Here is a 17,976-nt window from a genome sequence, read left to right on the forward strand (position 1 = left end):
ATTCATTGGAAGGACTGATGCTGAAGATGAAACTCCAATACTTTGGCCACCTGATGCAAAGAATTGACTCACTGGAAAAGCCCCTGATGCTGGGAAAGTTTCAAAGCAGGAAGAGAAGGGGATGACAGGGAATGAGATGGTTGGATGGCATCACTGACTCAATGGATATGAGTTTGAGCAAACTCTGGGAGTTGGTGATGGACAGGGAAGCCTGGCATGCTGCGGTCCATGCGGTCACAGAGTCGGACACAACTGAGCGACTGATCTGAATTGAATTGACCCTTGCCCTACAACATACTAAATTCCTAGAAGACAGTTGTAAATTGGGAAGCTATAAAATAATCCCTTTTTCCCTTTTACATGTTTGATGTTTTTATTGGGATTCCATACCTGAAAACCTATTTGATCATCTAAATATTATGGTAACTTTTAGTATATAAATATATATGCTGTACTATTAAAATATTAAAGCTGTCCATGAAAATAGGTGAAAAGAATGTGAAAACATGTGCTCTGTATAAATGTTTTAAATGCCAAAAAGTCAAACATTGAATGAATTGCTGTGTGCCAAGTCACTTCAGTTGTGTCCTACTCTTTTTGACCCTATGGACTGTAGGGTCCATAGGCTGCTCTGTCCATGGATTCTCCAGGCAAGAATGTTGGAGTAGGTTGCCATGCCATTCTCCAGAGGATCTCCTGGACCCAGGGATCGAACCAGGGTGACTTAGTCTTCTGCATTGGCAGGAGGCTTCTATAGCACCACCTGGAAGCCATGAATGAATGTATACATGTAAACACATTTAAACACCAGTTTCTATGGAGCCAGCTGGCTGCGATTTTTTTTTTTTTCTTTTCAGGTTTTGAACTGCCTTATTTTCTTTATGAAACTCTTTCTAGCAAGTTTGGGCTTTTTTGTTGTTAGATTTGTCAAATTTCATTCAAAATCAGAGTTTTATGTTTTGAAAATTCTCATCATTTAAGCAGCCCAAATGCCTTTTAATTTTTGGCTGTACCATGCAGTGTGTGTGATCTTAGTTCCCTGACCAGGGATTGAACCCATGCCCCCTGCACTGGGTGCAGAGTCTTAACCCCCGAACCACCAGAGAAGTCCTTCTGAATGACTCTTAAAGTCTGAGTGCCAAATGCATACCACTGGGCGACTTGCACCACGCTTTCTGAACAGCCCATTCACCATAGCGTTGGTGGATCATACCTGGGCATCTGACTTAGGATCAGAAGGATGTGGAATGAGAGAGTTAAATGTTTAGCTGTGGTTAAGTTAGATGTCACCTATACTGCTCAATAATTTTCAGTCCATGTGAAAATGGGAGTATAATTTTAAAAGTAGGCAGTTGATTTAAGTCATAATAACATTTTCCGTCATGTAAATGTCTATTGACTCACCAATTTTGAATGCTGGAAAATTTCTTTCTTTGAATCTTTAAAATGTTCTTTTCCTACTCAAGAGGGTGGAAAGATCTTTACTGTGTTTTTTCAAAGGATATATTTGTCACCATATTGGAATTTGAAAAGCTGGAAAGACTTGAATTTGGCGGTACCAAGGGAGCAATTTTAAATGGACAGATCTATGAGATGAGTGAAGAATTTATGAAACACTGGAAGATTTTTAAACAGCGCACGTATGACCCATCTGATTACAATAACATGGTAATGTTGTAGCTTTGTGTTTTCATTTCATAGATCTTACTTTAAAGCTGGAAAGGACAGTAGGTCACAGTGATAATAGGTTCTCTCCAGTCCAGCCTCTCTCGGATGAAAGAGGCGAAATGGCTTGCCTGGATTCTCTCATCTATTTCATGATAGAGCAGGGACTAGACTTAGGCCTTTGCATTTTCAGTTGGGAATATTTTAAACTATTTCTGATAAGGTAACAGTGGACCTCCGTCTGGACTTGTTTCTTGTTGGTGTGTATTGAAAACTTACCATATTAACTCATTTTGATCTGATTATCTGGGCTCTGTGTAACTTGCATGTTTTATTTTCGTCTTTTCTTGAACCATTAAGTATATTTTTCATCTACTTGAATATTTAGTTTCACCTCATTTGTTGCATATATTATTAACATTATATAGTCTCCTTTTTGTTGTTCTTAGGAGATAATTGTTAATTTCATATTACTAATCTCAGGGAAAAGAGGGAAGCTTTTCAGGTTTACACTGCTTCTGTTTTCTGTTACTGCCCCAGGTTAGGGGCCGGGAGTTTACACTGTTTCATTATATAGTCTCCTTTTTGTTGTTCTTAGGATATAATTGTTAATTTCATATTACTAATCTCAGGGAAAAGAGGGAAGCTTTTCAGGTTTACACTGCTTCTGTTTTCTGTTACTGCCCCAGGTTAGGGGCCGGGAGTTTACACTGTTTCATTATATAGTCTCCTTTTTGTTGTTCTTAGGATATAATTGTTAATTTCATATTACTAATCTCAGGGAAAAGAGGGAAGCTTTTCAGGTTTACACTGCTTCTGTTTTCTGTTACTGCCCCAGGTTAGGGGCCGGGAGTTTCCTGTGAATGCCCCTGCAGCTCTGGGATAAAAATAGCTTCATTTTAGTGTTTTGCCATGATAGTGAAGCCCAGGTATCAAAAACAAAAAATAATAATTAGCTCTCATCCTCATTGTTTTTTGTGGAATGTGAATTTATTCACTATTATGTTTATATTTGGTCAAATAATTGACTCTTTGAAATATACAAGTACAGTGTGTTAGCTTTGTAAGGACATGGTCTGCAAGTGAATCCCTCTGAACTGTTGACAGCTTTTGGGAAGTGGAGTTAATAGTAAGAATGATATAGCCATTGTGTGTCCTGCTAATTTGTGGAAAAGTAAGAGAAATCCAGATCTGTGGTGATGAATAGCCTGAGCTCTTCCCCAGAGCCTGGTAAGATGCCTGGCACGTGGCAGGCACTCAGGGAATGTGGACAGAATGGGACTCTTGGGGGGACTTGGTTTAGCTCTTCTGAGCAACTGAACAGTGGAGTGTGAGACCCACGTTGTGCAGACCCTCAGGTGCCTTCGAGTTGCAGGAGGGTCTTGATTTATTCACGATTACAAATCCTGGTAGGTTTTCAGCATGCCATTAATATATATACAAATACATATTATATATATATATATATATTTCAGATATATATGTCTGGTATTTGTATTTAGTATTTTGAAGCCCCGTTTATTTTGTAATTGAAAAGAACAAGGCTTACCTCTGATCTCCAAAGGTTGGAGACATCTATAGCCTTCCCTTGAAGTTCTCTTTCAACCTCTGGTCTGATTATCTTGACTTTGGTTATTCCATGAAATCAAAATGTGAATTAACTATAAGTTCAGTTAATTGGTGTGCTTATATCAAAGATGACCTTTCTTTTTGTTTAATGTGTCTTGATTATCAGTGTTGCCTCAGAATATTGCAGTGATTATTTCTTTTTGGCTTGACTAAGCTGTTCATTTGTTGAACAGCTGAGTTCATTGTGTTCTGGTTTTGATGATGAAGTGAAGTCGCTCAGTCGTGTCCGACTCTTTGCCCGACCCCATGGACTGCAGCCCACCAGGCTCCTCTGTCCATGGAATTTTCCAGGCAAGAGTACTGGAATGGGTTGCTATTTCCTTCTCCAGGAGATCTTCCCGACCCAGGGATCAAACCTGGGTCTCCTGCATTGTATGCAGACGCTCTACTGTTTGAGCCACCAGGAAAGTCAGTGAAATTTGATGATGAAATCAGTTGGTAGTTTTTAGGAGACAATACTGTAGCCAACAAACTGCCTCCAAACTCACGTATTCATAGTGGTGTATTCCTTGACACGTGCCCAGCCCATGCCCTTCCTCTCCCGCTGCGCACACCGCTCTGTGTTCCCTGATGCCCATCGAGCAGTGCGGATGTAGCAGTCTTGTGCGTCATATCAGCCTTCCTGCCCTTTGGTGTAGAAATGGCTTACATATGTTCCAGTAAATTAAAGAAACAGTGACTGCTAGTTTGTTTTTAGAAATGCTGTTACTGATTTCTCTCTCTTCATTAATCTCAAGCCTATCAGACAGGCTTTGAGCCTTTATTTATCAGAAGTTCTGCCACTGTGGTCTGTTGACAGAAGAGGGGGGCCTCAGGTGTGTGTATTAATGTGTCCTTCAGTTTCTGAATTGTTAATACTGAATTTAAAGGTCACTTTAGGTATTTGCTTTGATTTCTTCCTGTGGGACTATTTGAGATCTAGGCAATTATGGGGAGAGACTTGCTTTCTTAATTAATTAATTGAAACATGGAATATTGTAGATGTTTAAGGTATGCTGCCAAGTCGCTTCAGTCGTGTCCGACTCTGTGCGACCCCATGGACTGCAGCCTACCAGGCTTCTCCGTCCATGGGATTCTCCAGGCAAGAACACTGGAGTGGTTGCCATTTCCTTCTCCAATGCATGAAAGTGGAAAGTGAAAGTGAAGTCGCTCAGTCGTGTCTGACTCTTAGCAACCCCATGGACTGCAGCCTACCAGGCTCCTCCATCCATGGGATTTTCCAGGCAACAGTACTGGAGTGGGGTGCCATTGCCTTCTCCCTTTTAAGGTATATAACATGCTAATTTGAAGCATTTATGTATTTTAAAAGCCATTGTAGTGATAATTAACACCCGTATCATGTTGCATAATTATCATTTCTTTTTAGTGGTGGAAATCATTAAGTTGTAGTCTCTTAGCAAGTTGGATGTTAGGGAGTATACACAGTGATACTGTATTAAATTGAACTTGACAAGAGGAATGCTTTCTTAACTGTTTGTGTTTAACTGATGGGCAGGTGACTTTAGGTTCAACGGTTAGGTTCAACCAACATTCTGAAGTGTGGCTTAATTAAATAAAATTCCCCAGATAGCTACGCAAGGATGGTGGATATTCTTGAAAGTAAGCCCTTGGCTCCACTAGAGTCAGTTATTCGGAGTTTGTTAATATTTACTGAACAAATGTTGGATGCCAGACATCGTGCCAAAGCTTTATACACATTCCTGCTTAATTCTTACTGTAACCCTGAGAGTAACCACAGGTAGTTTACACAGGCAAGTAAACTACCGGAGATTACACAGTTCTCAGGGAGTGAAGCAGAAGTTCCGAGTTGGAACTCTCAGCCTAGAGAGAGTTTTTGCTACGTTTTTGCTGTGCCATGTTCGCTCGTTAGTGTTTGTCTCCCTCCTTGCATCCTCATAGAAAAGAAGTCAGTAAGTTCATCTGGGGCAATGGGGGAACTCAGGCTGCAGACCTGTACCCTGAGGTGCAGGGACCCAAGATGCTGTGGCTATGTTCCTTTAGCTACTAGTTTGTAGTAGGAAGGTTGATCCAGATACCTAGCCCGTCATTACTCTAGGATCTAAAATTCACTTTGAAAGTAGTTATTAATCTATACTAGTTTGTGTTCCAGTTTCTACAATTAGTTCTCAGAACTGTTCTAGTCTTCTTAACTCTTTATTCTTTTGCTATTACAGTATATAGTATTTAAAAATTTTAGTTACATAAATTTGTCCTTAGTCATCTACGGGATTTTCATGTCTTGCCTGCTGGTACACTCAGCCATAATAGGAGCTCCTCACAATGACAAATTTCTTATTATACTAAGAACCAGGAAGATCTCAACTGAGCAAAAAGAGACAACTAATAGATGGCAGCATCAAGCTAAGACATGTTAGAATTATCTGACAGGGTTTTATAGAGCCATGCTAAAAATGCTTCAGTAAGCAATTATCAACGTAATGAAACAAATAAAAAATAACCTCAGTGAAGAAATAGAAATTTTCACCAAAGAAATAGAAGATATAAAAAAAAATTGGAATTTTAGAACCGAAAAAAAAAATAATTCAAAGAATACTGGACATTAATCCCTTATCCCGTGTATGATTTGAAAATGCTTTCTTCCATTCCATGGGTTATTGGATACTGATACCCATGAAACTGTCCTTTCATGCACAAAAGTTTTTAATTTTGATCAAGTCAAATATTTTCTTTTGTTGTCTGTGCTTTCAGTGTCATATCTAAGAAGTGATTACCAAATCCTATGTTCTAAAGATTTTGTCCAATATTTTCTCCTCAGAGGTTTATACTTTTAGCTCTTATATTTAGGTATTTGGTAAATATTGAGTTATTTTTTGTATATCTTGTAAGGTATATGAACAAAACTATATGACCAGCTTTGTTGTTCATAACTAATGTATAGAAGTACAACTGATTTTTGCATGCTGATTTTGCACCCTGCATCTTTGCTGCGTTTTTTATCTTTGGTGCAGAATCTTCAGAGTTTTCTGTATGTCAAATCATGTCATCTATTAAAAGAGACAATTTTACCTATCTCTTTCCAGTTTGATTACTTCTTATTTCTTTTTCTCACCTAATTGCTCTAGCTAGTGCTTCCCATGCTTTGTTGAATAGAAGTGGTGGGAGTGAAACATCCTTGTCACGCTTGTCATCCTATCGGGACTGCTTTGCCTTTCACCATCGAGTGTGGTATGAACTGAGGGATCTTCATAGATGGCCTTTATCATGTTGATGACCTGTAGCATTTCTAGTTTGAGCGTTTTTATCATTAAAGGGTGCTGAATTTTGTCATTTTTTTCTGCATCAATTGAGATGATCACGGGGTCTTTTTCCTTCATTCCGTTAATATGGTCTGTTATTGATTTCATTTGCCATCTTTGCATTCTGCAGATAAATCCACTGGGTCATGGTGTGTGGTTCTTTTGACATGCTGCTGGATACTATTTGCTAGCTTTTGTTGAGAGTGTTTATATCAGTATCTATAAGGGATCCCTGTCTGTAATATTCGTGTCATGTCTTTATTTAGCTTTGGTATCAGGGCAGTATATGCTTTATAAGATAAGTTAGGAAGTGTTCCCTCTTCACTTTTTCTGAAGAGGATTTTTGAGGAGGATTGGTGTCAATACTTCTTTAAGTGTTTGGTGGTGGTTACCAGAAAGCTATCTGGTCCTAGGCATTTTTTGTTATTTTTGGAAGTTTTTTGATGACTAGTCCCTGTACTAGTTATAGGCCTATTTAGTTTTTCTGTTACTTCATTATTCAGTCATGGTAGGTTGTATATTTCTTTATTTGTCCATTTCATCTGTTATATAATTTGTTATACTGCTGCTGCTGCTAAGTCGCTTCAGTCGTGTCCGACTCTGTGCGACCCCATAGACGGCAGCCTACCAGGCTCCTCCGTCCATGGCATTTTCCAGGCAAGAGTACTGGAGTGGGGTGCCATTGCCTTCTCCAAATTTGTTATACAATTGTTCATAAAACAGTTTTATGATTCTTTTTACTTCTGTAAAATTGGTAGTAATTACTCAGGTTTCATTTTAGTAATTTTTGTTTCCCTCTTTTTTCTTTAGTCAGTCTGTCTAAATGTCAATTTCATTTTTTCCTGAAGAATGAAATTTTTGGTTTTGTTGCTTTTTCTGTTTTTCTGTTATTGACTTCATTTATCTCCACTTTGATCTTGATTTTTTCCCCTTTCCTCTGCTAGCTTTGGTATTAGTAACATGTAAAGTTAGGTTATTCAGTTAAGATCCCCCTTTTTTAATGTATATGTTTATAGTGATAATTTTTCCCTTAATACTGTTTCAGATGTATTCCTTAAGTTTGACTTTGTTGGGCTTTTTTTTTTTTTTTTTCCCCCATTTATATCAAGGTGTTCTTAATTTCCCAGGTGATTTCTTGTTTGACTCACTGCTTGTGGGAGGAATGAACTCATACAGAGTATGTTCTTAGATGACAATGGAATCAAACTAGAAATCAGTAATAGAAACATGACAGGGAAAGCTCTAAACACTTAAAAGCCAAAGATCACATTTCTAAGTATTCTGTGAATCGAAGTAGTAGTCTCAAGGGAAATAAAACAGAGGACTAAATGAAAATGAATGAAATGAAAATACAGTATTTCAGAATTTGTAGGAACAGCTTAAAGCAGTTATGAGGGAAATTTATAGCACTAACTGCATACATTAAAAAAGAGGAAAATATCAAATCAGTAATGTTTCTACCCTAAGAACCTAGAAAAAAATGAGAGCAAATAGACACAAATCAGAAAGAAGGGAAAAATCAGAAGGGAAGAGCAGAAATCAATGATGTTGAAAACGAATAATAAAGTCAGTGAAGCTAAGAGTTAGTTCTTTGAAAAGACAAAACTCTAGAAAGACTACAAAGAAAAAAAAATTACCAATGTCAGGAGTGAAAAAGAGCTACCATTACATGTTCTGCAGATATCAAAAGAATAATGGGTAATACCAAAAAACAAACAAAAGAATAACCTCTATACATAAATTTGATAACTTTGATTAAATAAAACAATTCCTCAAAAAATTCAAATTACCACAACTCACCCAATATGAAATATTGAAAATTGAGATATAATCGACATGTTACATTATATTAGTTTTAGGTGTACAACATAATTTGTTACGTGTATATGTTGTGAAATGATTATCACAGTAAGTTTACTTAACATCTGTCATCACAGATACTTAAAAAAATTTTTTTTTCTTGTGAGGGTGAGAAAAATTGGATTTGTATTTAAAAACTTCCCCCAAAGAAAATATTGATGCCTGGGGTGTTTCACTGGAGAATTCTACCAAATATTGAAGAATTACAGGCACCCCTCATTTTTCCGTTTGCGCTTGCCAGATCCTGTGGGGTTTTTGTTTTTGTTTTTCTTTTTTTTTAGTTTTATTTTATTTTTAAACTTTACAATATTGTATTAGTTTTGCCAAATATTGAAATGAATCCGCCACAGGTGTACCCTCGTTCCCCATCGTGAACCCTCCTCCCACCTCCCTCCCCTACCCTCCCTCTGGGTCGTCCCAGTGCACCAGCCCCAAGCATCCAGTACCGCGCATCGAACCTGGACTGGCGACTCGTTTCATACATGATATTATACATGTTTCAATGCTATTCTCCCAAATCTCCCCACCCTCTCCCTCTCCCACAGAGTCCATAAGACTGATCTATACATCGGTGTCTCTTTTGCTGTCTCATACACAGGGTTATTGTTACCATCTTTCTAAATTCCATATATATGCGTTAGTATACTGTATTGGTGTTTTTCTTTCTGGCTTACTTCACTCTGTATAATAGGTTCCAGTTTCATCCATCTCATTAGAACTGATTCAAATGTATTCTTTTTAATGGCTGAGTAGTACTCCATTGTGTATATGTACCACAGCTTTCTTATCCATTCATCTGTTTTTGTTTCTTTACAGATTGAAGGTTCGTTGCAACCCTGTACTGATCGGTATCATTTTTGCAGTAACACCTGCTTGCTTTGTGTTGGTCACATTTTATAAAATTTCACAATATCTCAAACTTCTTTGTTATTACTATATTTGTTATGGTGATCTGTGATCTTTGACATTGTTACTATGACTCATTAAGGCTCAGATGATGGTCAGTATTTTTTAGTGATAAAGTGTATATAGTGTGTGTGTATATATATATGTATATATATTTCAGATTCTTTTCCCGTATAGATTATTACAGAATATTGAGTAGAGTTTCCTCTGCTATACAGTAGGTCCCTATTATCTATTTTATATATAGTCATGTGTATATGTCAATCCTAGTCTCTTAATTTATCACTTCCTGTCATGTTTCCCCTTTGGTAACCACAAGTTTGATTTTGAGATCTCTGAGTCTGTTTTTGAGTTGTAAGTAAGTTCATTTGTATCTCTTTTTTTTGGCTGTGCTGCACATGCGGGCTTTCCTGGTAGATCAGCTGGTAAAGAATCCACCTGCAATGCAGGAGACCCCGGTTCAATTCCTGGGTTGGGAAGATCCCCTGGAGGAGAGATAGGCCACCTACTCCAGTGTTCTTGGGCTTCCTTGGTGGCTCAGTCAGTAAAGAATCTGCCTGCAATGCGGGAGATTTGGGTTTGATCCCTGGCTTGGAGAGATCCCCTGGAGGAGGGCATGGCAACCCACTCCAGTATTCTTGCTTGGAGAATCCCCAAGGACAGAGGAGCCTGGTGGGCTACAGTCCATGGGGTTGCAAAGAGTTGAACACCACTGAGTGACTAAGCACATACACAGTATGCCGGATCTTAGTTCCCTAAGATGCTAAGTTGCTAAATCGCTTCAGTCGTGTCCAACTCTGTACGACCCCATAGACGGCAGCCCACCAGGCTCCCCCGTCCCTGGGATTCTCTAGGCAAGAACACTGGAGTGGGTTGCCATTTCCTTCTCCAATGCATGAAAGTGAAAAGTGAAAGTGATGTCACTCAGTTGTGTCCGACTCTTCGAGACCCCATGGACTGCAGCCCACCAGGCTCCTCCATCCATGGGATTTTCCAGGCAAGAGTACTGGAGTGGGGTGCCATTGCCTTCTCCGCTTAGTTCCCTGACCAGGGATCAAACTTGTGTCTCCTGCAGTGGAAACATGGAGTCCTAACCACTGGACTGCTAGGGAATTCCCCATTTGTATCATTTCTAAAATTAGATTCCACTTACAAGTGATAGAATATGACTTCTGTGTTTCTCCGTCTGACTTCACTTAGTATGGTGATATCCAGGTCCATCCATGTTGCTGTAAATGGCGTTACTTCATTGTTTATGGCTGAGTGATATTCCATTGTATGTATATGTACCACATCTCTCTTATCCATTCCTCTGTCAATGGACATTTAGGAGAATCCCAGGGACGGGGGAGCCTGGTGGGCTGCCGTCTGTGAGGTCGCACAGAGTTGGACACGACTGAAGCAACTTAGCAGCAGCAGCAGCATGTCTTGGCTGTTACAGTGCTGCATGTATAGGTGTGCATGTATCTTTTCAAATTATGATTTTCTCCAAGTATACACCCAGGAGTGGGAGTGCTGGATCATACTGTGGTTTTAGTTTTAGTTTTTTAAGGATTCTCCATACAGTTCTCCATAATGGTTGTACAAATTTATATTCATACCTACAGTATAAGAGGGTGCCCTTTTCTTCACACCCTTTCCAACATTTATTGTAGATTTTTTGATGATGGACATTCTGACAGGTGTGAGGTGATACCTCATTGCAGTTTTGATTTGCAGTTCTCTGATAATTAGTGATATTGAGCATCTTTTCATGTGCTTTTTGACCATCTGTCTGCCTTCTTTGAAGAAATGTCTGTTTAGATCTTCTGCCCATTTTTAATTGGATTGTTTGGGGGTGTTCTTGATATTGAGCTACATGAACTATTTGTATATTTGGGAGATTAATACCTTGTTGGCCACTTGCAAATATTTTCTCCTATTCTTTGGGTTGTCTTTTCATTTTGTTTATGGTTTCCTCTGCTGTGCAGAAGTTTTTAAGTTTAATTAGGTCCCATGTATTTATTTTTGTTTTTATTTTCATGACTCTCCGAGGTAGATCCAACAAGATAGAGATATAGATTTATGTCAGAGAATGTTCTCCCTATATTTTCCACTAGGAATTTTATAGTTTCTGGCTTTACATTTAGGTCTTTAATCCATTTTGAGTTTATTCTTCTGTGTGGTGTTAGGGAGTGTTCTGATTGCATTCTTTTACATGTAGCTGTCCAGTTTTCCCAGCACCACATGTTAAAAAGACTGTCTTTTCTCCATGGTATGTTCTTGCCCCCTTTGTAATAGTTTAGCAATTTAAAAACTTTGATGCATTAGGTTTTTGACCATATTCAACATCCATTCATGATGGGGAAAAAAATTCTCAGAAATAGGAATAGCGGGACCTTCCTCAAATTGATAAAGAATAACTACCAAAAGCCTCAAGGACATTATACATAATGGAAAGGACCTCCTTATATCCCAAACACAAAGCGTATATTTGGCTGCCTACTCAACATCTCCACTTGTATATTTAATAGACATCACCAGCATGCTTTACCTCTCCCCAAGCCTATTCTTCCTTGTATTCTTCAACTCAAAAATACTCCATATAGTATACTGCTTAGTGGAAAATATAGGAGCCATCCATGATCTTACTCTTTTCTCATGATAAGTAAGCATCAGGTTCTGTCATATAAACCCTGAGAATATATCACCCTGAAAATATATACCGATCTCATCTCTGAGCCAGGTTATTGCCTTTGCTCCTAAACCTCTCCTTCAGGCCCTGTATTGGCTCCATCACATCTGTTCTTCACACAGCAACTTGATTGCCTATTAAGAGCTAAATTAGACCATGATATTTCTCTACCTAAAACGTCAGAATTTCTCATGTTACTAATAAGGGCAATTTAGGAGTTTCTAGAATATAGAAAAAATGGTTTTGAGTAGCACCAGTATATTGTTTATTCTCTAATAAGATTGAGAAACAGCTATGCGCTGGGAATGTTAAATATTGGTACTGTCCCTGTGAGAAGAAACCTGGGTACATTACTCATAGATTAAAACCCAGTGGGAGAATCCAGGTAGTCAGTTACACAGAGTGCTCAGTGCCAGGGTATGAAAAGTGCTGTGTGCCATGGGAGTATTTGTGAAGGGCCCCTTTCCAGGGGAGGTGAAAGGGAAACTGAGACAATGCCTGAAAGATAAGTAGAACTGGAAAAATAAATAGAAATGAAGCAGGTGAGGAGTAGGTGAAAAGAAAGTGATTAGAGAAAATTGTGTTATACACAGAGCACCAGTGTGACAAGGCAGGCCTGGCTAGATCCGAGAGTGTGAAGAGGGAGAGACGCTGGAATAGTCAGGAGGAGTAAGTAGGGTTCACATCACAAAGGACCTTGTAGATGAGGCTAAGACTGTGAGACTTCACCCTAAAAAGTTAAGGATTCCGTACTGAGACATGGAGAATTACTAGTACGAGAGTGACATATGATTTCTATTTTAGAAAGCTTGTTTAGATTGCAGTTTAGAGAATGATGGGAGAGGTGAGATTAAAGGTAAAGAGAGCTGTTTAAATATGATAAACAGAAGTCTAGCCAAGTGGTAATGGTGATTGAGATGAGGCTGATGCCTGGACGATGGAGAATACATAGGAGAAAAGACAGATAACACTTTGAGCAAGAGAGGAAGAAGTCAAAGAGATTGCCAGAGTTTTTGTTAGGGTTTATAGAATGAGGAGTGTCTTTATAGAGAGGATGAGTTCCCATTTGGCAATCCCATGGACTATAGCCCACCAGGCTCCTCTAGGATTTTCTAGGCAAGAATGTTGGAGTGGGTTGCCATTTCCTACTCCAGGGGATCTGTCCAATCCAGGGATCGAATCCTGGTCTCCTTCATTGCAGACAGATTCTTTGCCATCTGAGCCACCAGGGAAGCCTTTGTATATAATAAATTTGAGTTATCTGGGGGATTTCCTGAGGGAGATGTCCCCTCAGCAATTCTGAATTCAGGCTGAGCTGACAGGAGAGGTTAGGAGAGAGATCTGTTATGGGAAATAAGTATTTGTTCCTTCCGTAATGGTTGGATGGCATCACTGACTTGATGGACGTGAGTTTGAGCAAGCTCTGGGAGTTGGTGATGGACAGGGAATCCTGGCCTGCTGCAGTCCCTGGGGTTGCAAAGAGTCAGACACGACTGAGCAACTGAACTGAACTGAGATGTTGATTATTTGTTAATTGTTCAAATAATGTTTGAGGATCTTAAGTTGTATGTTCCTTGTTGCCACACTGAGATGAGGGGCAAGGTAGGCTTGTTACAACTTGTTGGGCATTTGTGTCTACTTTTAAAGGTCAGTGATCCTTGAATGAAGAGACTGTTTGGCCTTCATTCAAAAGTAGAGACTTCCTCTTGATGCTAAATAAGACGTTGCTGTGTATGATGCACAGTGCTCTAGAACTGTGCTGTTACACTATTTTCTAGTGTGTATTAAATTTAGCATAAGGTGCATTCCTTCATAGAAACATCCAAAATCATGGTTGGAGTGTGGGCTCTGGAGCCAGGTTCAGATCAGATCAGATCAGTCGCTCAGTCGTGTCCAGCTCTTTGCGACCCCATGAATCGCAGCACGCCAGGCCTCCCTGTCCATCACCAACTCCCGGAGTTCACTGAGACGTCCATCGAGTCAGTGATGCCATCCAGCCATCTCATCCTCTGTCGTCCCCTTCTCCTCTTGCTCCCAATCCCTCCCAGCATCAGAGTCTTTTCCAATGAAGCCAGGTTACCTGGTTTTAAATTCTGGCCCTGCTGTCAACTAGTGGTATGACTGTGGACATAAACTTCTCAGAGTTTATTTTGTTGCCCATAAAATGGGAAAAATATTACCTACATTATATATTGTTAGAATTGAGCTAATAATGTAAAACATTTAAAATAGAACTGAATAAATGTTAGCCGTCGTTATTGTTATTATTCCTGTTAGTATTATTAATAGAAAAGGCTCAGGCTATGGAGGTAACAAAGGGACCCATTAAGTGTGTGGTGCACACTCCTGGGGTGGCTTGACTGGGAAGCCCAAAGTGGTTGTGAATTTCTGGGGCCTCACTGAAGACTGAGTTGGAATGCTATGCAGATGATGGTTATTTTGTCTTTGTTTCACTCTTTGTAATTATGAGAGTGGGTGTTTATGTATTAAGAGGAAACTGGGGGTTGTTAACCGCATGTTAGTAAGAAACTGGGGAAATGGAAAGAGTGTTACGTTATGTCTGTATCTCCAGTGATGTTTTCTTACAGACAGACCTGTGGATTTTAGTTCTCACTTGAAGAAATACTGTTTCCTGGCAGGTTTTCTGCTCCATAAAAAAACAAAATAAAAACTTAATTTTTAAACTCTAGATGTACTAAATTTATAATGAGGCAAGATTATTTTTTTTTCCTTTTTCTTTTCTGTAAAGCTTTGCTTTTTAAATTTATAATCAAAATAGCGTGGAGAAGGGTGGATCAGTAGGCCAAAGTTCTGATGTTGGGGTCTGAGCCAGTGGAAGGCATTGTGGAAACGTGAGCTGATGGTGCTAGATGTTCACTGCTCTATAAATAAGGCTGTCACTGAGCACTTAGTCAGATACAGCTGTTTCTTTCCTAGAATCCTACTATGAAAAATCATTCAGAGAGAAAAAAAGAGGTGTCACACTTTTGTGATTGATATTTTCATTGTTGGATTCTTTCCTGAAAACTAATATTTTATTTTGAATTTTATAGGAGTTTGAAAGTGATTATGTTGTATTTAAGTCCAAAACTCTGGATTTTGACAGAAGGCTTGGGACAGTTCTTTGTGAAGCTTTCTTCAACTGCAATGGTCTAGAAGCTGCGTTTAAGGTTAGTTCTAAAGAAGTTATTAAAAAAAAAGTTTTAGCAATGAATAATGTAAAACTATTAGATGAAAAGAGGGAATACATTCTTTTCTGATTCAGGTGAACTATTAACTAGTCACATTCTTTTCATATTCAGCTCACTGAATTATAAACTTTGAATATCACACTAATGAATAATGACATTGACCTTGGACAAGGTCAGTTTTAGGACATTTGACTGTTGATCTTTGCTTCAATTCATTGTTCTTTCATTACCTTTAGAGCAAGTTTGGGAAGACCTGTGAAGTACTGATTCAGAATTAAGCCACAGTGAAAAGTGAAAAATATCAGTTAATTCAAGAATTTCTTTTCTTTACCATTGTTTATATAGGTTGGGTTCACCTGCCCACTTTATTGATCTGACTGAAATAAATAACAGTTTCAATTCTGTTCAGTCTCTCAGTCGTGTCCAACTCTTTGCGACCCCATGAATCGCAGCACGCCAGGCCTCCCTGTCCATCACCAACTCCCGGAGTTCACTCAGACTCACGTCCATTGAGTCAGTGATGCCATCCAGCCATCTCATCCTCTGTCGTCCCTTTCTCCCCTGCCCCTAATCCCTCCCAGCATCAGAGTCTTTTCCAATGAGTCAACTCTTCACATGAGGTGGCCAAAGTACTGGAGTTTCAGGTTCAGCATCATTCCTTCCAAAGAAATCCTTCAGAATGGACTGGTTGGATCTCCTTGCAGTCCAAGGGACTCTCAAAGTCTTCTCCAACACCACAGTTCAAAAGCATCAATTCTTCAGTGCTGAGCCTTCTTCACAGTCCAACTCTCACAGCCATACATAACCACAGGAAAAACCATAGCCTTGACTAGACGGATCTTTGTTTGCAAAGTAATGTCTCTGCTTTTGAATATGATATCCAGGTTGGTCATAACTTTCCTTCCAAGGAGTAAGCATCTTTTAATTTCATGGCTGCAGTCACCATCTGCAGTGATTTTGGAGCCCCCCAAAATAAAGTCTGCCACTGTTTCCACTGTTTCCCCATCTATTTGCCATGAACTGATGGGACCAGATGCCATGATCTTCGTTTTCTGAATGTTGAGCTTTAAGCCAACTTTTTCACTCTCCTCTTTCACTTTCATCAAGAGGCTTTTTAGTTCCTCTTCACTTTCTGCCATAAGGGTGGTATCATCTGCATATCTGAGGTTATTGATATTTCTCCTGGCAGTCTTGATTCCAGCTTGCATTTCTTCCAGCCCAGCGTTTCTCATGATGTACTCTGCATATAAGTTAAATAAACAAGGTGACAATATACAGCCTTGATGTATTCCTTTTCCTATTTGGAACCAGTCTGTTGTTCCATGTCCAGTTCTAACTGTTGCTTCCTGACCTGCCATACAGATTTCTCAAGAGGCAGGTTTTTCTTTAAGCATAAGACACCAATTACCAGACATGCCATTGTTTATCAACAAAGGAAAATACTGCCAAAAGATTAGGATGCTGTTGATTATATAACATAATCTAGTTTCAAAGGTGTTAAAACATGAAAGAATGTTTATCATGCTGCTCCTGCTGCTAAGTCGCTTCAGTCATGTCCGACTCTGTGCAACCCCATAGACGGCAGCCCACCTGGCTCTGCTGTCCCTGGGATTCTCCAGTCAAGAACACCGGAGTGGGTTGCCATTTCCTTCTCCAGTGCATGAAAGTGAAAAGTGAAAGTGAAGTCGCTCAGTCATGTACGACTCCTAGCGACCCCATGGACTGCAGCCTACCAGGCTCCACCGTCCATGGGATTTTCCAGGCAAGAGTACTGGAGTGGGGTGCCATTGCCTTCTCCGAATGTTTATCATAGAACTGATGAAATACAGTATAGTGTATGAATAGTCGAACTTGCTTGTCAAAGAAGAGAATCTGTAAAGTGTAAACTTAGATGACATCCCCAAAGTGGAATGAGGACTCCGTGTCAGTGGAAACAGCTAGAGAATTGTGGACACAATTCATTGAAGATTGCAGTGCAAAACAAAATAACAGACCCAGACTTTGTCAGAGATAATTGCTTGATTTTGATCTTAAAATTCAAATAAATTGGTCAGATGGTGGTTAAGCTGCTAGTGTCTTCTAACGCTGTCAACCGTTTTAACACAGGGAAGTCACAGGGCCCAGAGTTCTCTGTTATGAGCCCTTGGATGAAACTGAGATGCCGCCAGCTGAAATATGTAGCCTGTTGTTATAAAATAATACCACCCGTCATGCCATCTCTCAGAAGTTACTGTGGTTTTTAATACTGCCAGACTTTTTCTTTGACTAGATGTGCATACATATTTCTCTCTGCGAAAAATGACATATTCTGAACTCTGCAATCTTTTTGTAGCCTTTTCAAGAAGCAGTGAATCATAAATATTTTTACTTTAATAACAGATTTCAACAATGCCATTTTTAGTGGCTATGCACTAGTCTATCATATTCTCTGTTACTGGACTTCCTTTCAGACTTTCGGAAATCATGGCAAGAAAGAATGTGGAGGAAAATCTCAATTACAGAGGCTCCTACCTTTTCTCTTTTCTCACAGGCATTCATACGGATTCTGTTTTCACATGCCAATTATTTTTCTTAACAGTTTTATCTCTTCACTGTCATGTATTGTTTCTTTGATTCTCAGCATATTTGTACCTTGTCTACTGAAAAACACAGCATAAGCTGCTGCCCTTATAAGCTCTCCAGGGGTGGGGCATCATCTTAGAGCTTTTGTTATATTTAGATCACCTTTTGCAATCCTTTATATAAAGCAGCCACTTAATAACTGTGACATTAGCAGGGCTGACTGGTTGTCACA

The 17,976-nt window shown here is 39.3% G+C and overlaps 1 protein-coding gene across 1 annotated transcript in view; it reads left to right on the forward strand.

The window, feature by feature from the left end:
• The window catches only part of DNAH11 (dynein, axonemal, heavy chain 11), a 374,558-nt gene that overhangs the window by 22,461 nt on the left and 334,121 nt on the right, over positions 1 to 17,976 (forward strand). The window contains exons 8-9 of the mRNA XM_010839026.1: positions 1,501 to 1,668; positions 15,045 to 15,161. Coding sequence (XP_010837328.1) covers positions 1,501 to 1,668; positions 15,045 to 15,161 — 285 coding nt within the window. The remainder of the gene's footprint in view (positions 1 to 1,500; positions 1,669 to 15,044; positions 15,162 to 17,976) is intronic.

This window comes from Bison bison, unplaced genomic scaffold, assembly GCF_000754665.1.
Source record: "Bison bison bison isolate TAMUID 2011002044 unplaced genomic scaffold, Bison_UMD1.0 scf7180017864109, whole genome shotgun sequence".
In the NCBI taxonomy this organism is placed as follows: Eukaryota; Metazoa; Chordata; class Mammalia; order Artiodactyla; family Bovidae; genus Bison; species Bison bison.